At 44.6% G+C, this 27551-nt stretch overlaps 1 protein-coding gene across 4 annotated transcripts; it reads right to left on the bottom strand.

Annotated features, from left to right (window-relative positions):
- Positions 1-315: 315 nt before the first annotated feature.
- LOC140688314 (uncharacterized) lies at positions 316-26468 on the bottom strand. Of its 4 annotated transcripts, XM_072946937.1 has the most exons (7): positions 26090-26468; positions 25335-25615; positions 24731-24809; positions 1865-1923; positions 1515-1632; positions 855-978; positions 316-573 (listed from the first exon to the last, which is right to left on the bottom strand). In XM_072946937.1, exons 1-5 carry the CDS (start codon positions 26280-26282, stop codon positions 1627-1629), a joined length of 618 nt encoding a protein of 205 aa, XP_072803038.1. In that variant the 5' UTR covers positions 26283-26468; the 3' UTR covers positions 316-573; positions 855-978; positions 1515-1626. The 4 variants fall into 4 exon arrangements, with proteins under 4 accessions (XP_072803038.1, XP_072803035.1, XP_072803037.1 ...); XM_072946935.1 differs by lacking the exons at positions 316-573; positions 855-978; positions 1515-1632; positions 1865-1923 and adding exons at positions 20481-20639; positions 20812-20838 and having other exon boundaries at positions 24731-25615; XM_072946934.1 differs by lacking the exons at positions 316-573; positions 855-978; positions 1515-1632 and having other exon boundaries at positions 1670-1923; positions 24731-25615.
- Positions 26469-27551: the final 1083 nt, after the last annotated feature.

The following is a 27551-nucleotide window of genomic DNA, read 5'->3' as shown; positions in this document are numbered from 1 at the left end:
ATTAAGTTATTTTATATATACAAGTTTTAATAAAATACATCAGATATTAAATATTACCCCAAAAGCACAAGGAAAAATGAAAACAGAGATAAATTGGAGTTCATTAAACTTTAAAACTTTGCTTCAAAAAACACCATCCAGAAAGTGAAAAAACAACACTCAGGAGAAAATTTTTTCAAATCATTTATCTGATAAGGAATTTGTGTATCAAAAAAAAAAAATTCCACAGCTCAACAATAAAAAGGCAACTCAATTAAAAAATGAAAAAAGAATCTGAAAAGATATTTTTCAAGGAAAATATACAAATGGCCAATAAGCACAATGAAACGGTGTTCAATAACATTAGCTCTAAAGGAAATCAAGTCAAAACAACTAGGAGAAACCGCTTCACATTCACTACAATAGGTTAAAATCAAAAAAAGATTAACAAGCACTAATGAGGACACAGAGGAAGCGGAGCCCGCAGCCATTGCTGGTGAGGATGTAACACAGCGTGACCACTTTGGAAAACATCCTGGCACGTCCTCAGAGAGTTGAACATTTGGCTTCTGAATGATCCAGCAATTCTGCTTCCTGGGCACACAAGTAAGAGAACTGAAAACAAATGTTAACATAAAAACTCCTACAGGAATATTCACCATTACTTTTCGCCATTAATTTTCAGAGCCAAAAAACAGAAACAACCCAAATGTCTATCACGTGATGAATGGGTAAACAAAGGGGCCCAGCCATACAGTGAAATATTATTCAGCAATAGCAAAGCATAGAGTACTGACCCAGGCCACAACGTGGACAAACATTGAAAACGTTACTCAGTGTGAAAGAAGTCAGTCAAAATAGACGGTTCCACTTACATGAAGTGACTCGATTTGCATGAAATGTTCAGCACAGGCAAATCCACAGAGACAGAAGAGTGGCTCCCTGGGGCTTGGGGAGGATGGGGAAGTTGATAATGTCTGCTTATGCGTACTGGGTTTCCTGTTGGGGGGAAGAAAATATTCTAAGATTGACTGGGATGCACATTTCTGGGCATAGAGTAAAATCCGCTGTACATTTTAATGGGTGATTTGTATTAAAACTGTTAAGAACAAAAGCACCTCGGATTAGTACCTTCCATAGTAAATGCAAATTGCTAACATTTATTACAGGAAGAAGAAACTGCCCTCAGCATGAAAGCAGGAGATCAGCAAATATTAGTTAACCGAAATTGGACAAGAGCATTTCACTTGAAACTGTTGCTGAGTGTACAAGAAATATTCAGACATGACAAGGAAAATCAGTTTGACATCACGAAGAAGCATTCTGCTTCAAATGCAAATCAAGGATTCGGCAAGCCCAGCTGCTACAAATGACCAGAGAAGAAACCTGGTTCTTAAAACAAGCACCAGAGCCAACAAGGAAATGGTGGTGAGGAAAGCAGGCGGCCTAAAATCTGGAACAGTGTGCTACAAATAATTTCTCCACTGAAAATTCAAAAATAAAATGAAAGTGATGTAATGCTGTGTTGAACTCACGTGAATGGGCTTCCTGCAGTGCTTGACAGTTCTGTAACCCCGAATGACTCAGGAGAATCAGCATGGCTCCTGGGAGTCCCCAAGTAACTGCCCATCAGCACACTGACCACCATCACATCTGCCAGGGTTGAATTGCAGAGAAGAGAGCAACCTCTGAAAGGCACAGGGAATGTTGACAAGGGAATAAAAGGCTGCGGTCAATCCTGGGACAGAGGCCCTGTGAGCAGAGGCCAGAAGGCTGCAGGTGAACTGGAGTGGCCCTGGGGCAGGAAGGGACCACAGGGGAGCATATCTCAATTATCTCCTCTCTCTCCCTCGGGTAGGAGGGATAAAGCCTGCATCCTTCTCACCTGGAACTGTGGGTTCTGGCTGGCGGAAGTCTTACCGACACGGAATGAATTTCTCAAGACTGCGGAAAAAGGAAAGAAAGCGAGAGGGATTAGGGAGCCAAATCCACGAGTCTCTCAAATGCTCCCATATTTATTGTGTATAATCAAAGTAAAAAGTCAATAACAGTTGTGAGATAGTAGGCAGGAACTTGGGGAAAGAAGGGATGAGACAGAGATTGTAGACTCCACCATGAGTACTAAGGCTTAATTTACCTTTAGGGAAGTCATGGGCTGAGGGGAACAAGATACATTTTTTAGACATGTTCATTACAAAGCAGACCACCAGACCAGCCTGGTCCCTGTTTTGGGGATAATAGACTATCTAACACCACGCAGGCCTGGCGTTTATAGCTGAGGGCCTGGGTCATTGCTGTGCAATAAGCAGCGTGCTATCTATAACCTCAAATATGCAAGCAAGGCATTGTCTCTGCTTTTTATGGCAAGGAGACAGGAGTGAGGATGCACAGGTGTTTGCTTTAAAGCAGTTAATAAGCACATTTTTTTTCTTAAAGTTGACAGGCGGCTGGGATGTGTTACAACTTGTTAACTCAATCATGGGCTCCCACATGGAACCATTATGGAGGACATCCTAGGATGAAAAATCCTGGCTCTGGATCTTTTCCTGCCAGCTTCGGCCACTCCAGCAGGGTCTAGACACATCCCTGAATAACGATCCCACAGAACCACCTAAACTCTTAACTCCTGGTGCTTGAAACTTAATTTTAGCTCTACACAACTTAATGTAGAAAAGTTTCAGAAATAAAAGATATTATATTCTTTTTATATCTCATCATAAGACTGATTTTTCTGATTGCTCTAAGCTGCTTCTACATGGTAAAGCACCTAATTCTGCAGGTGAATTCAGTACTTTCCTTTGGGCATAACTAGACAGTCTGGGCTGTCTGACTTCTATTAGTCAAATACCAATACACTTAATTGATTTCTTTGTTCATCAATTTCAGCCTGGAGGTGAGGGTCTATCACTATTTTCCTCAGCCCACCCTCTACTCTTTTCTCATCAGCATCTCAGGCCTCCTGAAAACAAAACAAAGCATTTGTTTCCCTTCATCTACACTTTCCACAAAGGCAACAGGAATCATCATGCCTAGAGAATGAATTCAACACAAATGTTAAAACAAAAATCTATAAACCTGAAGCAACTCCATCTCCGACTCATGATACACAGTGACATGAGAGTAAGTGTGTCAGGTACAAAGCATGCGTGAGCCTGACCACCTCATTTCTATTCTTCAAAGGAAGGAAGGTTTTCGTATTTTTTATTATCATTCTTTGTCATTGTTTCTGATTAAGCCAAAAAATTTTTTATGAAATAATTAAGCACTGCAATAACAGATTTTCGCTGTATCAATTACAGAAGGAATTCAGAGGGGATAGGAAAACCCACCTCTGTAAAAAATGCAAAATTCCTTCCCCTGTTAAGAACACGAATACAAAATGCAACAGAGAATTCAAATTCTTGTGGAGAGGACAAAAGCCACAGAATCAAAGCAAAGTCATTATTATGACTCAATCCAAAATTCACTGGACAAACATGCTCAATGCATTCAAATAATTTTTAAGGCACACTGCAAACCATTCACTTAATTATCTACAGGCTAGAGGAAGAATTTCCCTCTATAACAGACAACATAAATCAATAGGTTGCCCCACCAAACAAGGAACAAACATCAGGTTTTTTGCAGTTCTGATAAATCAGCAAGTTTTAAAGATCAAAATCCAGAAAGTTTAAACATTCATTCACACCAGAATGAATCGAGCACTTAAAAAAAATAAATAACCCAAAGAAACTAAACACATTGATCACGTACCTTGATCAATGAGAAATTCTTGTACAGCTGGAAAAAAAGAACAGTCTATAGACTTATACTTGAAAAATAAAACTACTTTTAAAGATAACTGCTAAAACACATTTCATCATTCATGTTGCCTTGAAAAATCTGAGGCACTTGTCTCTGATCAGAAAAGCAATTCTGAGTATTAGTATGTTACAATTCAGTGCCAGTTTGCTTTAGAAGAAAAAAGAAAAGCTACTGTTTCTCGTCTTGCACAAAGTTTAAAGAACCTCCCTGCCTCTATCTCCTCCCATTTTCTAAGCTCATGCTCCCCAACCCTTCTGAAACAATTATGAGAACCTCTTATTTCCACCAATATGCCAAATCACAAAAGAGTATCAATTTATTTGTGTAAATATATACCTACACCTTGAACTGGAGGAGAAAGATTTCAGAAGGCTATATGGAACTTATTGCTACATTCCTGAAATCACACACATACACGTTCACAGAGACACAGACATATACAAACTGAATTACTGGGCACTTCACAAGCTAAGGACTTACAACTTCTAGAAGATAACTTTGTAGTTAGTTTAAAATACAAAACGGTCAGCTTTTGAAAGCCTTGAACATTGCAAAATCATCCAAATATCAATGAGATCCAATTAGCCTTCTCTGTAGAATGTAATTCCCCATGATGGCAAAGCAGACCCTAAGAAGTAGTGGATCCAAGACTCGTGTTTTTCACTAGCTATGATCGTTTTAAAACACGTAAACAGATTTAGAAAGGTATGTCCCTATGACATTTATTCTTATTGAGATGGCATATGTATTCAATTGTCTATGCAGAAAATAGGACCCATGATGGTGTTTAAGAAATATTTTGTGTATTGAAATATTTATTTTTAAGTGCAGACAAGGAGGGTGGGTATTACTCCATTGTAGAGCACCTGTTGTGCACGCACATGTTCCTGGCTTCAATCCCCTGTACCTTCATGAAAATAAATAAATACAAGTGCTTACTTAAAAATAAGAATAAATTTATATAAAAAAATAAATGCAGACTAAAAACCACTGCAATCTAGGAGCCACAATTATAATAAAAAACATGTGTTTCTATCAAATATTGACTATACGCCAATCACAGAGACAACCACAAATCACACCTGACAACCATCACGTGTGATTCTCAGCAATCCTACTAAGTAGACACGGATGAGAAACCCGGCTCTGCGGATGAGGAGACGGAGCTCGGAGGAGCCGGGGACACTGACCGTCCTGCTCCCCGTGACACCGCGTCAGCCCAGGGCAAGCGCTGACAGAGCTGCACTGAGGGGACACCCAGCTGCATGGAACCATGGGGGATTGGGGAGTCCTAGAAAATACTCAAAAGTGTTCAATGAAAAACCAGCTCAAATATGTTACTCTGTGCCCCATCCTCTAAACACAGAACATGTCTGGGACCTTTTTGATGCCTCCGTGTCCTTTCTGCCATCATCAGTTACGTGCCCTCTCAGCGCGACCAGTCATGAACTGGACCCCATACGAAGTGCACTCAGATGGAAGAGCTTTAAAAGCTGTTTTATGAAGTTTGTAAGACTCTGTCTATTCCTCACACAGGCGGTCATCCAGCACTACTCACCGGTGCGGATGTACCACCTGAAATCACACCTTTCTGCTTTTTAAAATCCCTTCATGTAATACAGACTTTTAAACAGCAAAGAAGCAGCTCAACCACAGACAGTGGACATCTTTTCACCAAACGGTCTCAAACAGCCCATCGGACTACCTGGAAGCCCTTTTCTTCTATTAAACCCACTTCCAGGTACTTCATCTGATTGGTGGACTCGGCCTCTGAATGGCCTACTCAGAGAGATCCCATCCTCACATCCGGGGGTGGGAGAGGACCCTGCTGCTGGGAGAAATCAGTGAGGAAGGTGGACATCCTCCAGCCATTTCTGCACGGGTAGAAATGCCACATGCTCAGAAATTATACCGTCAGCACCCCTCGGCTCCCATGGACTGGTTTCACATTAAGCAAACTTATGACACACTGATGCAAGAAAACCAGAAATTTAATTTATTAATGTAACAGGAGATGTGAAACTACAAACCAGATTGAAATATCAGAGTTCAACCATGAGTACAGATTCTCCTCCACGGCCCAATCTCGGGCAGGCAGTCACATGGCAAGCGTGGACAGAAGCAGAGCAGGAAGGGTTTCTAGATTAACTCAATGGACTAAATTTCTGTTATAAGAACAGATCTACTGCCTGGAAAACAATTAATGCCAATCACGGGGCACACTCCATGGACAGTGGCTGAAACACGACTGTGAGTACCTGTATAACTCCACTTTCCCTGTCCTTTCTGGTCTAACTGATGCAGAGGTACAGAGATCCAGGGATGCAGATACCTGTAAACACCCAAAGCCCATCCCTGGGAGCCTGGAAACCAGATAGCCAGGATTTAAATCCCAGCTCTGCCACTTACTAGCTCTGTTACCTTGGCCAAATTACTTACCCTCTGTGTGCCTCAATTTCCACACTGTAAACCTGGGATAACAATCAAATCTTTCTTACTCACTTGTTGTGAAAATTGGAGGATTCATTTCTGTAAAACTCTCAGAAAAGAATGTAGCACATTTTTGGTGCCCAACAAATTTCAATTTAATAAGAAAGTGATTTACAAGTCTCCCATCTAATCATCTTCTGTGTTTCATGACTATTCTGAGTCCCAAAGGAAATCCTTATTTCCCCTCTTATAAACTCTTGAGGAGCACCCTTCTGTTTCAAGCCACCACCTGTTTAAACTGAGGGGGGATTCCCTCCTCCCCACTCCTCTGGTCCATGGGAGACTGCTTCTCCCTTCACACTCCTGACCACTGGCCCACGGCTAGCCCTCCTCACACTAACAGATTGAGGTGTGAGTCCGGGGAGACAAGCAGGGCATATGAAAGCTTTCCTTCCCCTCCAGTGTTGGCCACCCTTAGGAAGCAGCCGGGATGCTCAGTTCCATGGCAAGACAGTCCTGTGCATTATGGGTCAGAATCTCTCAAGGGAATGCTCGCTGTGGACCAGAGTTACCTGGGACTGCGTAAGTCTCTAATTCTGGGACATAGTGTCATGACACTCACTCTCCCACAGCCCTGAATTTCATGGAGAACGTGGCTTCATCAGTAATAAAGGAGACATTTATCGCCTGCCTGTTCTTCTTTGTCATCTCTCAGTTGGCTGCTGGACACAACATGTGTATAAGTATTGGGTCCCCTTAAGCCCCAACATATATGAAGTAACAAAAATTCTGTGGCTTAACATTGGTTCAGGGCGACTGTGTAACTGTCCTGACTCTGCTGATGCTAAATTATGTGTATAGGAACTATGGAACCTCCTCAAATATTTTTCATCATAAAACCAGCTTTTCTTATTTTCCTGTTTCTCAGTAATTGCCAAAGACTATCACATGATGGCTTCACACCAAACAGCAGTTAAGATTATGAGCCCTCTTGTCATACACACTGTGCTAAACACTTTACATAATTTCTAATTCTCACAATTCTACAAAGCAGAAATGAGTGTCCCCATCTCACAGACGAGGGAAAAACTCAGAACGAACTGACTCAGGATCACGTAGCTCAGTGGCAGCGCGTGCACACAAACCCAAGTCAAAACACCACACCCCTTTGTATATGTACCAAATCTCCTACCACCCATTGACACACAGCGGTGGGGATAATACTTAGGGAACTCAGTACACTTTTCAGCTTTAAGGTGCTCCAGAGGCCGCTTCTAGCTCTTTTATAAAATCCCGGCTCACTGGTTTCTAACACTGCAAGAAAAGTCCGATGTTGCAACTGTTTGCACAGGAAGTCTGAAATGTTCACAGCGAGATGATAAAATAAAATTAAGACATAAGCAGAATAATATTTCCAGGTAGTCAGACATAATGGACATTGTGCTACCCTGAAGCATTAAGCAAAGGAATCAAAAAAAAAAAAAAAGTTTAAGACTTCCTTTACAAACAGGAAAGTTAAGACTGTAAGAAGGTGCAACAGCGCCACCTATGGCTTAAAAGGCCTTCCTGGTTGCCTGGAAAGGTGCAACACAAAAATTGCCTGTGGATCAGAAACAAGAATCAGATAACTAAAAGCTTATGTAGTACATACTGCTCTCTTAGTCTTCATGTCTTGCACTGTAGCAAAAACCAACAGATCTGCACTAGGCCTATATTCATAAAAGTCATGTCTGTATTTTTCCAACAGGAGGTAATCTAAGTATCTTGCAAAATACTTCTCAAAGAGCCAGGAAATCATAGAAGTGTATTGAAATACAAAAACATTTATTTACATATTAAAACAGCATGAGCTTCTTTCTATTAAAAAAGCTGACATGTCAAATCAATGTTTTGATATTTTAAAACCTATTAAGAGTGCAGAAAAATAAATCAAAATTTTCTTTAATCACAAAAGAGAGAAGCTTATTCCCTGAAAATGATCAATGTGGATTTTTCTAAACTTAATGCTTCTGGTCAGAGTCCTACGAATTTAAATGTCTGAGTGTATAGTTACACGGCAGCATGAACACTGAGTTGTAACAATACACATTCTGTGTAAATAATCTTCAAGGTCGTCTGCTTAAGTCAATTTAACTAGTCCCTGTCTCAATAGAATGATACAGATTTCATTAAAACTTCATACTGCACGCACACACACACACACAAAACCCTGAATCCTTGTTACTTTAAGCCATATTCATATATATCCATATTGAATATGCATCAGAAACAAGCCACCCTCTTTAGTATTCACAGTTGATCCTTCTAAACTATCTGTCATTGTGACAGCACATTTTTACTAAGCAGCTCTTGGATGCTTTGTATACAAGGCGTCTACCTCTCACAGTCAGACATGGTAAACGGCATCACTCAAATTTCACAAATGAGGAAATATACTTAAGCCATGGAAACAACGTACATATTTATCATCAGGAAAGAAAAGAGTAAAGATTTTACTTTCAATATGCACTGACAAACTTTTCCTCCATACTAAGACTACATACATAAAACAAATTCAGTCATTGTAAATTATTCTGTCAATAAGCACCACTAGAGAAAAACAAGCAACATCATTAGCAATGATTGGACTTTCAAAGCCCACTCCTATTTTGCACTATAATCATTTTTAATGTTTTGTTTTTAGTGCTTACATAGCACTAATATAAAGAAAACATAAACTATTTAAGTCATTACCTGAGAATGCAACATTTGTGAAAATGTACAATTTTAATTTATGCCGCTCTGTCTCACATTCTCACTGGTGTCTCTCCTTTGAAGGCCTCATCAGGCTGAGATCGCCAAAATCGGTCATTTATGGACTCACAGGAGTTCGGGAAACCACTCAACGGGAGGCTGATCAGAGGAGAAATTGAGAATGCATCCTGTGCAGCCTGGGTTCCAGCACCGAGCTAGGCACCGCCAGCTGCGTTTGATTTGGGACAAGCTGCCCACCTCTCAATCCCTCAGCTGCAAAAAGGAGACATTGATACCTACCGTCAAACACCTGCTTTGAAGTAAAACATGAGAAAAACAGTTTAGCCTTTGGTAGGTGTCCACTCACAGCAAGCTTGGTCATTATGATGATGAGGATTACTTTTAATAAGTTAAGCTAGACCAAAAATTAGAAATCACCATAAAGGAGAAACATTTTAACTCAATAAGCATTCCCTTTTGAATGGATTGATAAAAGTTCTAATGATTTTTTTAATAAACCAAATTTTGTCCATTAATTTTAGATTTACCGGTTTATGGACAAGTCTCCAAAAAAAGAATTAGAGGCCTCTAACCTCTGAATACTAAGAAAGTAAAGTTTAAAAAAATTATGGGGGAGAGTATACCTCAGTTGAGAGAGTATGTGCTCAGCACGCATGAGGCCCTCAGTTCAGTCCCCAGTAACTCCATTTAAAAACTTTTATTTAAAAAAAAGGGAGAATTAAAGGAAAAAGATGGAGGACTACAGAATTTTTTTAGAGAATCCACTCAGATTTAAGATGGGGAAAAAATATCCATTTCTCACAGGAAATCTTGAGAACTATGTAAACCGGATCTGAGTTGTCTAGTCTTTAACATTATTCATGAATTCATATTACCAAGTCTTAAAACTACCTGATAACCCACAGTGGTGATAGTGATCATAAAACCTGCCAATGCGGATCGAACTCCGGCTAGGACTGCTCTGTTCTGACATCTCTGCCCCTGAGGCCTCACCAGGCTGAGAGCACTAAATTTTGTCATTCATGAGCATCTCGTGTAAGTCTTCCATTTGTGCTTCTCAGTCTCCTCTCACCAGCCCCTCTGAGGGAAGCACTGTTATCATCTTCCCCACACGCAGATAAGGTCACTGAGGTACAGAAACTAAACCTGCTCCAGGTCACATCGGCATTAAAGGACGTCTGTATTTCTGCTGTTTTGCGATTGACAAAGGAATCTGAGATATCAATACAAGATAGACTGTTAAATAATCAAGTCTGTCAGCTCTTCACCTCAAAGAGCAGATACTATAAATTCCTGATGTAGGATGAGGCTGCCGCCACAAAATGACTCAGCTAGAAATTAATATCCAAGATGAAGTAGCGGATACACATAAATATTCATGACTGTCAACTCCTCTCACGGGTCTTGGCCCTTCACTGCCTGAATGGGGGTGAAATCCCCACCCGTGTCTGGGAGGGTAGCGCGGCTCTTCCAAGTCTCACCCAGGCTTCACAGGCTGTTTCCCCCTACAGACTGTCCTAAATGATTAAAAAGCTCACAAGATTTTTACACCAGCCAAAACTGAAAGACATTTCTGCATATGGAGCACTTTCTCAGGCTTAAACCATTTTTGCCTACACTCAGCAAGGGGGAAAAAAGAAACATGACTCTGCAAAGTCTCTTAGCCTTACCACTCACAGGAGTTGAATGGTCTCAGCACAAGATGACCCTTCACATTACAGGATGAGAACAAAATAAAGCCGCCCCAACAACAAGCACTCCCAGAGACAGCGCTCAGCAGTCTTCTGCACACTCACGGTTGTGCAGCCCTCACCACCATCTATTTCCAGAACACTTCATCACCCCAATAGAACACCCCTGTCACTAGCAGTCACTCCACAACCCCCCTCCACCCAGCCCCTTGCAACCATCATCTGCTCTCTGCCACTGCATGAGCCAATTCTGGGCATTTCTAAGATCACTGAAATCAACAATATGTGGCCATTTGTGTCTGGTTCCTTTCAGTTAACGTGCTGTTATCAAGGCTTTCCCATGTTGAAGTGGTATCAGCATGTCTCCTTTTTTTTGAAAATGTTAAACTTTATTAGAAGGTGGTAAATACTATCAAAAATAGTAGAGTGGGGTATAAGGGGTGGGGTTTCAAAGGGAAAAGGCCGGGTTGAGCAGTCAGGGTGGACTACCCAGAGCAGATGGCTTTTTTCATATTCCCCTTTATTTATTTTTTCTTTTTTATTCACTCTTATGTCTGAATAATATTCCACTAAATGGAGATACTACATTTTGTTCTTTCATTCAGCAGCTATATATGGACGAGGTCCAGAAGAATGAGTGTAAGTGGTGGCTAGCAGGGATGGCATTTAAGCAAAGGGCAAGATGTGCTTTCAAAAAAAAAAGTGAACAATCAGAGGCACAAGGAAATTCAGCGCGTTTCTGAGAAAGTGCATGGTTGCTTCAGTAGGACTGCCATGCAGGGCTGTGGGGGATAGTGACAGGAGACACAGTGAGGGAGTCACCTGAGAATATTCCCCACTGCAAGCAGCTCAGCCAATTCTCCTCCCTCATCCTGTATTTTAGAGACATTTTTGCTAGCTTTTCTCTTATTTCAAGTAACAGTACTTTAGTTACACATCTGATCATCTGCATCAGACCACATTAGCTCCAAGCCACAGAAAATCATTCACTGACCGGAGCAGCTCCAAGACATAACATTGATGGACCAGGGAGTCCTGCAGCATCCCATCCTGCAGGCACAAACCACACATGTTCCCTGGTGATGTCCGGAAAGTAAAATGCATGGAAATATCTCACTGCTGCTGCACGACATCTGCCCACAAATTGCCCCCAAATCATGCTGGCACAGCACTACTCAACCCTCGCACTACCCAAAAAAAAAAAAAAAAAAAAGAGAGAGAGAGAAAAGAAAAGAAAAGAGAAGAAAAGAAAAGAAAAGAAAAGAAAATATAAGAAAAGAAAAGAATAAAGCTAAGAAAGCAAATTTAGCCTCTTCCATTGAAAACCAGCAACCATCACTGCCAGTATCTGAGCTGGAATGATCCTGACTTCAAAAACCACTGTGCAGTTACTATTCAAATGTGACAGACATATATGTATTTCACTTAGATGATATTACAATAGGATTTTTCTTTTCAAAATTTCCAGTTGCAACAATAGCACAAGAAAGTTTATGTTTCATTTTTTAAAAAAATCAATTATTTTCCACTTTGTTAATTTTGAATCTATTATTATTTTATAAAGGGAGCTATGCTGCAGATTATAAACCAAATATCTGGCTTCTGCAAACAAGACCTATATGACTTCACTATTTCAGAGCAAGCTTTAATGATGCTTTCAAATTGGGGGCGCTCACTAACAGCTCTTTAAATACTGTCAAAGATGTGCTATTATGTAATGCAAAGGGTCTACCTACACATCAACTCAGAAACCAAAGAAACTACACGAAAGCCTTAGTTTATCATTTTAAAATATTCCTATTATTTTGAATATTAAATTTCTTAAAAGATAAGATATTTTTTGAGAAAGACATCAGTTGTATTAAATTTCCTCTCACCAAGAAAGCAATCTTTATCAAGAATTACTACCCCTATGAAAATCCAAAAGACAGGACGTTTCTAGCTAAGTTAACTTACAGATCTCAACACAAGCCTAAATCCTATCTGCTCTCACTTGAACGAGCCCAGCAAAGTCCTGGGCTACTCTGGAACTTAGCTCTTCTGTTCCATATGTTGGCAGAGCTAAGATCATCACACAAGGCAGGGAAGGAGAGAAGAGGTAAGTCCACCTGGCGGCCTCCATCTGTTTACTTCCAGCCACAAGGTGTCGCTAGAGCGACCCCGCTAACAAGCCCTCCACACAAGGAAACCCGGCATCCACTCTGCCCCTGCGGTCCCCAAGCAGTCCCGACGCCCCTCTCCCACTGGTGGCCTCCGAGCCTGTGAATGGTCTTCTAATGATCCTCCCAGTTGGTGACACCCTCCCCCTCTTCCCCGCTACACACACACACACACACACACACACACACACACACACACACACACAGCCAAGGCAGCCTTCCCAAAGCACAAATTTGATTACATCTCCCCCACTTCAAACCCATCAGAGGCTCCCTGGTAGAGTTCTAGCCCCACCCCCGACCCTGCTTGTCCATCCTCACCTCAGTACCAGGTCCCCAGTGACCTCAGGGGCCCCGTGACCTGCTGCTACTTCCCACTAGCCTCCAGGCTCATTTTAACTGTTTGTCAAGGAAGTCTTCCTTCCCTCCAACCTCCGCACTTTGGATTAGGTGCCCTGCTGTGTTAATAAAACATTTTAATCTAAGTCAACTTCTGACACTGCTAAGCTCTCAAGAAGCAAGTACATTTTGCTTACTACTGTGGGTCCACCCCCTCTCCCCTAGACACTCAGAATTGCGTGTGTTGTGAATAAAAGAATGAAGGGGTGGGACTCAAAAGGACAGGCAGAGCTGCTCTCCTAAGGGTCACTTCCTGCTGACACCCTTCACTGCCTCTTCTGTGTCAGTTCTAGTAAAAACCAAGCTCCTCCAAAGCCCTCCACCCCTAGGCCCTCTCCAGTGTCCTTCAAAGCAGGGTCACCCACCACCCTGGACCACACAGGGCAGTCTCCCCGAGTCCCCACCCCACAAGCCTCCAGGCCTCTACCCGGGCTGCTCCTGCCACCTGAGTCACCCTCTTGATTCCTTCCCCTGGCTGACTCTTACTCTGTCCCCAGAACTGAATGTAGAGCCAATTTCTTCCAGGAAGTCCTCCCTGATGATGTCCTTTAGCTCTTGGCTGGGCTCCATCTACAGCAGCACTGCTTGGCGACCAACTGGTATTTGTCCACCTGCTCCTATGAGACCATGACCTCTTGGAGGCCACGTGGGAAAAAGGAGTGAGGTGACAAGAGGGGTGGGAAGAGCAAACAGGAAAGTCGCAGCTCAAGTCCCATATTCAAGGATTCTGTCTCAGATAAAAAGAATAAACTGTTTCATACGTGTGTCATTTGGCTATGATTTTTGTGGCTCATGGAAAACAAGAGCTTGGTGTTCAAGCCTGAAATCCAAGTTACATGCAAAGAAATGTATATATTCATATCCAAAGGAAACCAGAGCTGCTCAACAACACTTTGCAGTTAAAATCCAAAGGAACTTTGATAAAGGCAATCTCCCTCTCTCTCTTTATTTTTATTTATTTATTTTTTTTTGGTATCATTTAGTTTTAGAAGTATTTGTATAACTAAGTGATGGCTACAGCCTATGATTCTGCACTGGAGTGTTTGGGGCTAAGGAAGCCCAGATTACATGCACTGTGTAAATGCAATCACACCAACACAATGACAGGCGCCCTAGTGGCTGAGCTGAAGTTCCAAAGCAGAGAACCTTATGTTGGAAGACAGCTCTCAGTAGAAAGTAAGAAATGCAATGTTCTGTACTCAATTTCATTAGCTTTATGAGCCATTAACAGATAGTATGTCTTGTCTAATGAAACCCCAAAATATATTGTCATCTTCGATTTTCTCCATCTGACTGTTTTATGCTAAATTTGGATATCAAACCCTCACTCCATACGGAAAGCTCAGGCCTTAGCTGCAGCACAGTTACATCCCGTGGAAGAAAGCCGATCAAGGGAGAACAGGAGAGTTTCCCTTCAGAAGCTGCTAAGTGTGGTTTTGCACCTGTATGTCATTTACAACCACGCCATCGTCAAAGGAGTAAGACCTTACATCTGTGGGGCAAAAAGCACTGCGGTGGTTCCGAACCATGAAAGAACACTGAGCTTTGTGCAACAGTCCTGAGGCACTTAAAGCGTACTTTCTCTGAAAGGCTCCGAAACTGACTCACTTCACCATTTCAGGTACAACCGGAATTAGTAGAGAGAACATGCCCTTGAAGTCTGACAAGGCCCTGCTGGAATCCTGCTACAGCATTTACTAGCTGCTAAATGAACCAATTCCTTAAACCTCTGAGGAGGCTTCCCAATCTTCAAAACGGGGCTGCCACCGCCCACTTGGGAGGCATGGATGTGAATGCAACACACAAGTAGGGCGGCCGACTGGTACGTGACACGGGACCTGGCTAGTTTCCCTCCGCTGCCCTTCTCCCCCTTTAAACTTGCACTGTTCCCCCTGGTAAGGGTGAAGCCCCAGGAACAGACTGCCCGATTCTTCTGTATATCCCCGGATACATACCTTACCCTTAGGAGGTCAGAAAAACAACTGCCTCCTCCCCAGTCACTATCAATATTCTTAAGAGTCTGGGTTTTTTTAACTCTATGTTTCAGGGAGACTATTCAAGAATTGTTCAACCAGCGTTCTCCAGGTTGGCTCCTCTCCCAAAGCCCATCCCTTCTTACCTCAAATCTTCTGTCTGATTGCCTTTTGTTCGTGGGAAAGAGAGTCCACTAGGGTGCGGACTCCCTAGGCCTCCCTCCCTTCATCACAGGAGAGTGTGACTACATTCTCCCAACTCCCCACTCCGACTCCAGCTTCTGAGGAGTTTCCCCTTCTGGACCCTGCAGCCTCTGGATCGTCCCAAGACGCGCACACGTGGCCAAAACCCTCTCTTCAGATTTCTTCCTGTGTGGCCCTGCCCACCCCCCAGAACCTTAAGGATAAATGCCATTGCTCTGAAAATCACAAACGCCGCTGACTGACACACCAAAGCTGCATGGTCCGGGCTTTCCTCCAAACCAGGCACAGCCCTGCCCCCCCTCAGACACAGTCTGCACCTCTTGAGATGAGCTGATCCACTTGCACGGCTGTGAACACCAGCTAAGAATGACGAATCCCAATGTGTATCTCTAGTCCGGCTCCTTCACCTGAGCCCCAGGCTCATAGACACGAGTGCCTCTTGGAAGTCCTAACTTGGATGACAAATGGCATCTTAAAAATGCCATATGTCAAAAAAAAAGGCCTTATGTCCACCATTTACTCTAGACTTCGATTCCTGGCAGGTACCTCCCAGGCTCCCCATTTTAGTAACAGCCCCAGCACCCACCTAGGTGTTTGAGGTCACATTCAATTTCCACTGTTCCCTCCACCTGGCCCTGCCCTGGAATCAGTCTTGTTATTTCTGTCGCTAAGCCAGTCTCAAGTCTGGTTCTGCAGGGAGCACGATGGAAACCCACAAGCTCACAGCAAGGTGCACTGAGTCACAGTCCTCCGAAGGGAGTTCCCTGGAGGGGGAGGCATCTCCTGCTGCCAGTCACCTCAGAAGGCACTGGATTCTCACAAAGAAGGACCAGAAGATGGGACTCGAGGATCTCCCGTGATCTGAGGTTTGAAGGGCCCGAGGTCTGGGGGAGCTCCTAGTTAGCTGACACTCCTGTCAGTGAGCAGATGAGGATGGTAGGAACCCAGGCAAGTCTGTTCTCGCTCCGACCCCTTTTCTCTCGGGAGCCACGAGAAAGGCCAGTTTCCAGGGCACAGACCGGCCATCACAGATCCCAGCCTGCATTTGCAACCAAGACAGCCTAGACTCCTACTTGCGACTCTTACTTCTGTTCTGTTCCCCCCCAGAATATGATGGACTCTTTCAGAAAGTCTGGACTGTCTCAAGCGAGACCAAGTCAGTGAAGGATGAAATGTCCACATTTGGACCAGAGCATGAAAGGAGAAACAAGGCCTCATGTCCAGCATGACGGTGGTGGCCAAGCCCTTTCCCTGGGTGAGATGAACCAGGGTCGGGGTGAGAATGCAAGGTCCCTTCACGGCTGACAGGGGTGTTGGAGACTCACTACCGCAAAATAACCACACGGCCGTCAGTGGTGGACATCAGCTGCAACAGACACAGAGTCAGCTATTTACTGCCAAAAAGGGGTAAAAGTAAAGGCCGGTGCAGGGAGGCCTGCACGGCTGCTGAGGCAAACCACAGACCTGGCTCTGAATGCCCACTGGCTGAAGCAGAGAGGAAGCTACGGTCCCCTTTAGCGGTCCCTGTGTCCACCAGATCCAAGTGAACCAGTTACTTAGGACAAGGCAATGTTTTCCTGATACTTAGAAAAACCAGCCTCATAAAGGGAACAAAAGAGTGGCATGGTTTTAGGCCCGCTCCTGCCCCTCTATGAATGCAAATTAAAGTAAATGGCACTGGGAAGGTGAATGCCAAAAAAAAACCAAAAAACAAAAAACCGGTGACTGCTTCCTCCAACAGCGTCCCCTGCAGCTGCTCACCCCCGAGCCGGCCACTTCCTCACCAGTGACCGCCGGCCAGGAAGCGCCGTCACGCACGCCACACAGCGACAGCCAGGAACCATGTGCCGAGCACGTTTGTGTAAAAGCCAGAATCAAGCAAGGTGCTGCAGAATTTGACTTTCCAAGTTTAAATACTCCATGAAAAAAATCCCTCAGCAGCCGCCTAAATCAATTCGCATCTCACTTCTTCAAAACAAATAAACAAAATTAGTAAGAGAGCATTTGTTACCAAATATAAGGACGAACTAACAGGTTCCTCAAAGCAAGGACTTTAACAGATATCAAACTCCAGTGGGTGATGTGCTAACATAGCAAAAATTCCAAAAAAGGAGAAAATAAGATGACTAGGATAATATACGAATCATGGCAACTGTTAAGTTTTTGCTTTTTATAGCGATGGAGACGGCACAGAGGGCGATCTGGCTATTCCAATGCAGGGTGTGCACAGCCCACATTTTCAGACCCAACAACATGCTCACGGGGTGGTATAAGGGAAAAAGGAAAATAGAAAAAGGAATAGAGGAACAGCCAAAATTAGAAACACACGAGAACAAAAATGACTTTGACAGCATTTACAAGAAATTACGTCAGTGTGATGAGGACAGGGACGCGGGGACGGTGAGACCCACCCTCACCTCCTGATCCAGGGAAGGCAGGGGCCTGAGGGGAGCGATGCTGCCGGGGGACCCCAACATGGTCAGCGCCCCAAACCAAAACTTCACCTAGATGCGTGTAGACAGCTTTTGAGCTACAAAATGTGGTCGCATTTCAAGCTGGACAACTTTACTCACTCCCACCAAGAGGAACAGGGGAGAATTAGGTTCTGCTCCTGAACCAAAGCATTGTTTAAAAAATTAATGACTGTGTAATAGTAAAAGCAACAATGGAGTAAAAGTCACTGGAGGAGAACGTGCTTGACCCGAGCTCACTGGCCACGTTATCTCACTGACGTTCAGATGCTGGCTGAGCCCTTATGGTACCAGAACAGACAGACCCACCAGGAGGGAGGTTTAATGCGCTGCTGTATTTTGATGCCGGCAGCCATGCCTGGTACACGAGGTTCTGGGTAAACAATGGTGACAGTGTCAACCACTATGGGCTAAGCACACATCCAGCTACTCCGCCAAATCCCAAGGGCAGACTTCAAAAGGCAAAAACAAGCTGGCATTCTCTGTTGGCTCTGCAGAATCAGAGCCAAGCAGTTGCTGAGCAAAAATGTCACCAGTGCCTCCTATGACAAAATAGGAGGCACTGGCGTGGGGCTGGGGCAGGGCTCCAGGCTTCCACTGATCACCCACCAGTCTGTCCAGGGGGTGAAGGAGGTCCCTGCTTTCATTGCACCGATGCACCTACCTTGAATGACGCCTTAGGACTCAACAGGAGGTGACAGGTGAGGTGAACGGAGCCAGCCTTGGTGTAGCACGGTTCTGGCAGCTATGCCCTCAGCAGTGCCCAGTTTCCTAAACCTGACACCTCATCTCCAAGGAGCAGAAGTGTAGTGTGGGCATGTAGATCACAGGGCCCTGTGAGGACAAGTACAGATCATGGCCACGACATGCCTCTCCCCTTCCTTAAGCCATAGAGGAATGTCCGGGGAGGAAGTGAAAATTATTCCAGAGCCTGCCAGGCACCACACGCAGGTGGGACACGGATCCCCTGTGTCTGTCATTCACAGGACTGGTGTGGATTTTCTTTTTATCAATTCTCTGGCATCTTCTCCTCCATCTTACCAACAACAAGAAAGTAGAATCTGACCTTAGAATCACAGAGAATCACAGAGCCCCTCCTGCACAGCGGGCCCGGCAGCACGTGCCATGTCCTCCGACCGTCACCTGTGGGACCGCCATGAGCGCTCTCCAGACTCAAGGCCCGAGGCCGTAGGCCGGGGGGACACAGCTCACCTCACTCTCCCCAGTAAAGGGGGACCACCTCTCGGCAAAGACGTCTCACCCTCTTCTGCCCGAGGGACAGCTTGAAAGATACACAGGGAAACATAGTAGAGGGTGAGGGGTTAGGCAGCCCAGAAGTGATCGTCTGCACTTCCAAGGCAGAGTGGGGCCTTTGACCTAATCACAGGGACAAAGTGAGGACGAATTTTTCCCTGCTGTGTCCCATACACCGTGACACGCCTTTCCCTGCGTAAGGAGCTAATTCGGAAGCCCCTGGCAGTGTTTCTGATGCCCTAACTTGGCATGGTGGCTGTCAGGCAGGGGAGAGGGCCTGAGCCGTGCTGGTGCTGGGCCTGGGAGGCAGGAGACATCGGCTCCACCCTGAGCTCAACCAGCACCTCGTTCTGCGTCTCGGGATTCAGAGTCTCATTTATAAGCAAAGGGATGAAACTGTCCCAGGACAGGCTGTCCAACAGGAATGAAATGAGAGTCATGTAAATAACGTTTCCCAGTTGCCACGTTTAAAATGTAACAAAAAAAAAAACCAAGTAACTGATTTTAAGAACAGACCTTACTTATTCTACTGTATGTAAAATACTATCATTTTGACGTGTAATCAATATAGAAAGTAACAAGATAGTTTATATTCTTTTTACTAGACAAGTTTCAGCGTCTGATGTGCATTTGACTTACAGCACATCTCAGCTCAGACCGGCCTCCTCCCCAGCACTACTAACATCAGTAGCTGTGGCTACTCTATTGGACAGCAACTCCAGGGGTCCCCCCAAGTGTCCTGGCTGAAAAGGGGGAGTAAGTGTCCACACTAACCCTAAAAGGATCTCTCTGAAACAAAGGCGGATTTAGTTTTAAACGTCTGAAAACCGGCGGGCTACACCTCCTTCCCGCCTTGGCTACAAGAAAGCCCTCCTCCTTGATGATCCCATTCTGGATGTAGGGAAGCAATCTGTCACACAGCCAGGGTGGCCCGGCCTTCAGGTTGACTTGCCTGCTGTCTGTGTCCAGTCCCACGAAGTCCTCCTTCTCAAATAGGATGTAGAGGAGGGGGGTCTTCTCCCCAGAATTTTCGGGGTCCCCATCCAGCCACTTGGACTTGGGCAAGATGAAGAGTGACTCAGTGAAGTCGTCGATCCTCTTCTCCACCACCCGCAGTCCTCGTAGATTGAAGGCCACGTCGGTGTGCGGCTGCTCGGCCACCTCCCCATACAGCACAAAGACAAAGAGCTGAGAGTCGTAGAGCGTGGTGCCATACAGCTCCTCTGTGCGTGGAGCTTCTAGAAGGTCTTGGCCAAGAGGCAGTCAGTAATGGTGACAAGGCCCATGACATTGCGGTGGGTCTGGAAGTCACTCCATCCATTCTCGGGCGCATAGAGATACCTATAGTAGATACAGAGTGCCCACTGGGAGCCGCACGGTCTGATCTGGCTCACCAAGGAGATTCCATTATAGATGCAAAAGAAATTCTCTAAGATGATCCCCACGGGTTGGAACACAATCGGGAGAGTCTGGTGGTTCTCAGCGCACTGCACGTAGTCAGGGGCGTTCATGTTGCAGGCCCTGCCGAGAAGGGAGGGTAAATCGATGTACATACTGTGCTGTGGGCTGCGGGCCTCACTGGGATGCGGCGACCTGGTGTGCACCAGCCAGAAGGCAAGGGAAGTCCAAGCAAATCGGGGATAATTTTGTCCTCAGCATCTGCACATGGCTACTGAAGCTCAGATCACATTACCCAGCTTTTGGTCTAGGCTTCCATCCCCTGCAGAAAAGGATCATTTCTTGTTTTCTCTTTCCAAGCACCTAGGCAGGCCCTGATGCAAAGTCGGTGCTCAAAACTGCTGAATAAATGAATGAATAAAGGAACTGCTTCCCCACCCCTCAGCAGGATATAATGAAAAGAACCATAGTAGGATCAAAATATCTGGATTTCAACGCCAATTTATTTGAACTCCTAAGGTGCAGAATAATGGGTAAGAAAACTTGCTTTGGGGAGGAGGGTACAGTTCAGTGGTAGAGCACGTGCTTAGCATGTTCAAGGACCTAGGCTCAATCCTCAGTACCTCATTTTAGAAAAATGAAACAAATAAATAAACTTAATTAACCCCCTCAAAAAATATTTTCTCCATTCAAAATTCAAAAAAAACCACCTTGCAATTGACACAACATTGTAAACTTGACTATACTTCAATTAAAAAAAAACTTCTTGCCTTACAAGAATATATCTGGATTATGGAAGTTTGCAAATGTAAAATGCCTAGGGTACCACCTGCATAAGAAGAAGGAACTGTACAAATGTACTATCCCTCATTTATGAGCTATTTTTCCTTTGGGGAGATTATAACCTCTCAGAGATATTTTTCTCATATTAAAAAAAAAAGAAAAAGAAAACATTACCTGATTCTCCATACTGCTGAAGAATCAGATAACCCTATGAAAGCATCTGACCCACAGAGTTTATTCAATAAATGTTTGTTGAATGAATGAATAAACAAGCAAAGTGAATGCTGCTCCCTGCCACAGACCATCATAATGGTACTGCTTGGAAATGCCAAGCCCACGTTCCACCCAAATCTTCACTAACCACGTGGGTGACCTGGGCAGACCTGTGTGCTTCTCTCAACACCAGTTTATTCATAAATAGAAATGAGGGCAATAACACAAACCTAAAAGGGTTAGTGAGTCACGAATGAATAGTACCCCAACTTTGCAAGATGGAACTATTAAAGAAAATTGGGCAAAGAGTCCATAGGCCCTCTCCATATTATCTCTTACAACTACATGGGAATCTACATTACATCTAAAAATAAAAAGTCTATTATTTTAAAGAGGCTATTGAGTTTAAATCAGCTCACCATCTCAAATAAGGAACACACAGTACAAATAAGAGAATGCGCAGCCCATGAGATGCACTCAGTAAATATTCCCACTGAACCCACTGGTCCCTCCAAATTCAGAGCATGAGGATGTGTCCTCGTGGCCAGAGGCCACTGCACCTGAAGCTAAAAAAGCTAATGGTCCCCACTTTCAAAAGCCTCTGCCACCAACCTAGGTCTAATTTTGTATTTGTAATTTTTTTTCTTTTTATAAAATAGAAATCCCCAATTGCATAGCCTTCAGGTCACCAAAACCTGACCACAGAGATCATGATGGCAACCCTCCTTGGTGAAACAATAAAATGAAAAGCCATTTCCACAAGACCTGTGTGTAAATCTACTAGGGAACTTCATCCTGGACTGAGAGGAAGAGGACTGGGGAGGAGGGGGCAATCTGAGGCACACAGACCCAAGGGCCACCTGTCCCACGATGGACATTACACTCAACCCTCACCCTCCAGGAACTTCAAAATACACACAGACAGAGTGATGTGGACAATATATATGTATTTTTAAAGAAATTCCGACTCTCTAGCAGGTCTTGTATCTACCGAGACACAAATGGCTTATGTGTATAATGTTTCACAAAAGCCTTAAAACATTACCACCCCAACTTGACACATTAAGAAACTAGGGATAGAGGTTTATCACATTGTGCAAGATTAGAGAGATGCCACATCAGACACTGTATTTAAAACCAAGCCTTTGCTCCAGTGCTCACACAAGAAAGTGTGACATACTGCCCCTTTCCTGCCCTCTCCCTGCAATAAATCTCTGAAGAGTCTTTTCTGTGCCACGTGGAATCACAATCACGTCAATTTACCACAAAGAGCTATGTGACTCCTTGGAGGACGTGTCAAAATCTAAAGGGTTGTGATGGGAGGAGAGATTTGAATTTTCTGTTTCTCAAAGGAAACATGGCTTTAAAAGAAACTGAAAAGCACTTATCTAGTCTAAGCCCTCATTGTGCAGAGAAGGAAATGGAGGCTCAGAAGAGATGAGGAAAGGGACTTATTAACAAATATTGCCTCAGTGCAACACCAAGCCAGCCCTGGGCCCTTCTGGGGGAGTACCTGGAAGGCCCAGGAAAATGATTGTTAGAAAAAGGAAAGAGAAGAAGCATACAAGGCCCTGTCTCTACACCACCATACCATGAAGTTCCACCAAATTATCCAGTATTGGGTGAAGCCAAAATTTAGGTGGGCTAAAGAGGTTATAGAAACCTGGAAGTCTCAACCATAGTGGAAATTCCAACATTTACTGTTTTTTTCCAAGTTCAAGCATCAGTTCAGTGGGCACTCCATACGAGGGACTACACGAGGCCTGGAGTTCTCCCAAATACAGATCTCTATTATCACGTGTGCAAACCACACACAGGCCCACCAGAAGAAAAACGCCCACACATAAGATGGAACTACTGAAACAGAAAAGAGCCAACCAGCATATATTGCTAGCAAAAACGGTGCTGCTAGAAATAGACTCATGGACATAGAAAGCAAACTGTTGTTAGCAGGCAGGAAAGGGAGGATTAACAGATACACATTAATAAATATAAAATAAATGACAAGGACCTACTATATAGCACAGGGTACTATTTTCAATTTCTTGTAATGAGTTGTACTAAAAACAATCTGAAAAACATTTATATACATATGCATAAGCTTATAACTGAATCTCTGCTGTACATCTGAAGCTAACATGGTAAATTTACAAGACTTCAATAAAAAATAATTTTATATAATAAGTAAAAATAAAAGCAACGCCATAAAAAAAAAAAGTAAAAGAACACGGTAATCCCCTTAGCTGTAGGTGGTGGAGAACTCTGCAAGCACCAAGTCCACTCGAATACTCCAGCACTGGCGGTCACTCATTCTAACCATCAGAGAATCACTTGGCTTCTACGAGGTTACTTTTCTCTTCAGTGAAAGGCTACAGTTGCATCTAATGATGTATTGAATCTCATCATTCACAAACCCAAGAATTAATGAGGATTTCCCATAGGCCTGGCTCTGGACAGATGAAAAGATAGGGTCCCAGATATATTCATGTGTAGAAGAAGTTTATGCCATAAAGACATTAATTCTTCCTGCTTTGATAGACAGATTCATTGCAATTCTGATTAGAATTCCTCCCAGATATTTCATGGAATGTAACAAGTTAATTTATGGTCAGGAACAGCCAAGAAACTTCTTTAGAACCACCACTGGGAAGGGGTGGATAGGTCATGCATTTCAACTGGTCTTTCTGATGTGATGAAAACGTTCTGGAATAATAATGGTTGCACAAATGTGAATATGCTAAAAGCTGCTGAATTGTAACATTCAAGTGGGTGGACTTCATGGTGTGTGAACAATATCACAATAAAGCTGTTATATGAAAAAATCCTTCTTGCCAATTATTTTTCCCTCTATACTACTAGTCTGTCCCACAATTTAAGTAAAACAAACAAACAAAAAAAACAAAACAAACCAGATTTTGCCAGGAGCTCTTTAGGAGTGCAATGTCCCTGGGTCTCCAACGCCTCAGGTTGTGCTGTTCCTGTTAACACACAATAGCTGGGCTGGACTAGTTAGGGACTATAAGTATCTTTTTAAGATCGACGGTCTCACGTTTCACCCTGGGAGAGTGAATGATGGAGGATGAGACAGCCTCATGCCTTCAGCTCATTTTTAACTGAACCAAGCCCTGCTTTCACCACTGTAATCCCTCTCAGTATAAAAACATGTGACATCAACAAGCACCGCCATCATAACACCTGAAAGTGTTCAAGGTACTTACCTGGGGCAGAAATCCTGATCAAGGAGACAGAAGCTCCCTCAGCACTGCCGCTCCCTTTTCCCGACTCCACCAGGAGAAGCTGGGAGTTACAGCCGCGGGCTCTCAGCCTGGGGAGCAGCGCCCACGCCGCTAATCTGGACCTCAGGGATCGGGAAAGGGAGAGGAAGGCAGCCCCGGGGTCGCGGGGCAGGGAGAGCGGGGTGGGGGACGCGGGCTGCAGCCCCGCTCGGAGGCCAGCCCCAGCCCCAGCCCAAGCCGCCCGCCCCGTCCGGGTGTGCAGACCCCGCCCGCCCGGGACACAGCCCGCCCAGTGGTGGGGACGGGTCGGCGGCCTAGGAGAGGAAGCCCGGGAGGGGAGGACTCGCAGGCGGGAGAGGGGAAGCGGACGCCAGCCGCGGACTGAGGGGAGCCCGGCTGGGCCATGAGGCGCAGGGGCACACCTGGCCCTGGACAGCTGTGGCCGGGGCGCCGGGGCAGGTGGCGCGGGCAGAGGGGTCTGGCCCGAGCAATCCAGCTGAACACACGCTGACTGGCGCCCTGGGGGGCTGTGACACGCCGACCGCCCTCCCGCAGCCGCCTCACCCCTTTCCCGATATCCCCTCGCCTTGCACTTCCACAGCCAGAGGCCCCGGCCCCAGGCAGTAGCCAAAGGCCTACAGGGCGACAGAGCTGAGAAGCCATTGGGGCCGATCCCAGGCTCGGAGCTGGAGCTTCCAACCCGCGGTCCAGCTGGCAGCAACTGCGCATGCGCAGGAGGGCCAGCGATCCGCTCTGGGTCCTGAGAGAGAAGGGGAACCGAGGGAGGGAGAATAGGGGAGGAGGAGGGGAGGCGGGGAAAAGTGGAGGGAGACACATGGACAGGAGGAGCAGAGGGAAGGCAGTTATCTGGAATTGGGAGGGGAGTAACAGAGATGGGGAGAAAGCGTTTTACCTCTTGTGGCACCCCGAAGGAGGCAGCAGTCCTGCCTATACACCCTTCTCTTACCCGTCATTGCCCACAGCTCATATTTTACGTCCCTGGCCCAGCCCTCCAGCTAAGGTCTCTGCAGAAACCCTACGGGTATCATACCCGTTGCCCCCACAAGGAGCTAGGTTTACTGTTGCTCAGGGAACCAAGCACCCGCAGGTGTTGTTTCTCAGAACTACCTTGGGAAGAGTACATATTCCCCTTTTACACGCTGGGAAACAGGCAGGCACGATCTCTGCCTTAGCTCCACTGTCCCAAATGTTGAGCTGGCAGGGAGCGGGAGGTAAAATGTCAGAGCCCCAGAAGGAGCAGACTGCCTGAGTGTTGGTGTAGAGTCCCCATCCCTCCTGGGTAAACCACACCCCAACCTCGGGGAATAATCAAGGGCTCACCGTAGGCCCCTGTGTGTGGGAGAGCTGCCCTCAGTCCCAGTGTCCAACTTGCTAGGTAGGTAGAAGTGTTATTGAGTCCAAATTCATTCTCCTCAGTGCAGGACAGGCCAGTAAGTTGGGAGACCAAGTGTTGGGGCATGGAATAGCAAGTTTCTGTAGACCTAGATGGCAAACTAATGTCCTGGAAAACCATCTCCCCAAGTCAGAATTCAGGCTGCTTTCCTATGTGCTTGGTTTTTGCAAACTTCTTGGTGTAGGAATTCCTTCTTGTTAGAATCCTTTGTTCTTGCAGCTATCTCCCTGGGTCAGATCCCTGTAAACCTCCAACAAAACAAACGTTATTTTCTATTCTGCAACGTGTTATCTTTATATGATTGGAAAAGTGTTAAATACCCTTAAAGGTCAGAGCCTTCAGAATAGGCTCTCCTGTATATTTTAGGCTCTAGGCAACATTGTTTTACAAGCAAGAAGAAGCCTAGGAGACAGAGCACAGGGTTAAAGTCAAAGGAACAGATCTAATATGGAGTCAGATTTCTTCTTTTCTATTACTGGGGCAGAAGCCACTTGAGGATTTAAATCCCTTAAAGTTAAAAATAAGTAAAACTTTAAAGGAATTTACATACATTGGTGGGAACTTGCATAGCATATCTGGAAAAGCACACAAAGGATTGTAAACATTGGCATCTCCAGGGAGGCGTGTAAGAACAGAGGATGAGGGAAAACTTCTTTCACTTGAGTATTTTTTGCTCTGTTTGAATTTTTTTAACCATATGCATATATTTCTTTTTCAGTTAAAATAAATGTGTAATGGAGCAAAGGAGTAACTAGTTCAGCAAATACAGCAGCCATAGACTCACTGAGTCATCATTTTCGATTTAAGCCAGGAAGCATTGATTGTCTCTCTCCTATGTGCCCAGTGCTGTTTTAAAATTTTTTATATATTTCTTTTATAAAATAATAACATGCTATCCCTCACCCCTGCTCAGGGCTGGTGGGAAACCAACTGAGTTTTTATTGAGTTGTTTTCCAAGGAGTAGAGATGAGTTATAAACAGAACACAACTTCAGGGCAAAACAGGCGGACTGGTTTTCCAGCAGGCCAGATAGCGATGACGGGTTTTCAATAGAGGCGCACAGAGGCTGAGAGAGAAAGCCTCCAGGACCCTACAGAAAGCTGCCCACAGTGCCTTCTCCATGGCACTACTGAAATAGGAAAGAACAAATCTGACTCCATATTAGATCTGTTCCTTTGACTTTAAACCTGTGCCCTGTTTCCTAGGCTTAGTCTTGCTGTTTCTGCACCTTTTGTGAAACAATGTTGCCTAGATCCTGAAATATACAGGAGACCCTATTCTCAAGGCTCTGACTTTGAAGGATATTATCACTTTTCCATTCGTATAAAGATAACAAGATACAGAATAGAAAATAACATTTGCTTGTTGGAGGTTTACACGGATCTGACC

Source organism: Vicugna pacos, chromosome 22 (genome assembly GCF_048564905.1).
Source record: "Vicugna pacos chromosome 22, VicPac4, whole genome shotgun sequence".
NCBI lineage: Eukaryota > Metazoa > Chordata > Mammalia > Artiodactyla > Camelidae > Vicugna > Vicugna pacos.
The sequence above is the reverse complement of the archived record's forward strand: the minus strand, read 5'-3'. Positions and strand labels throughout refer to the sequence as shown.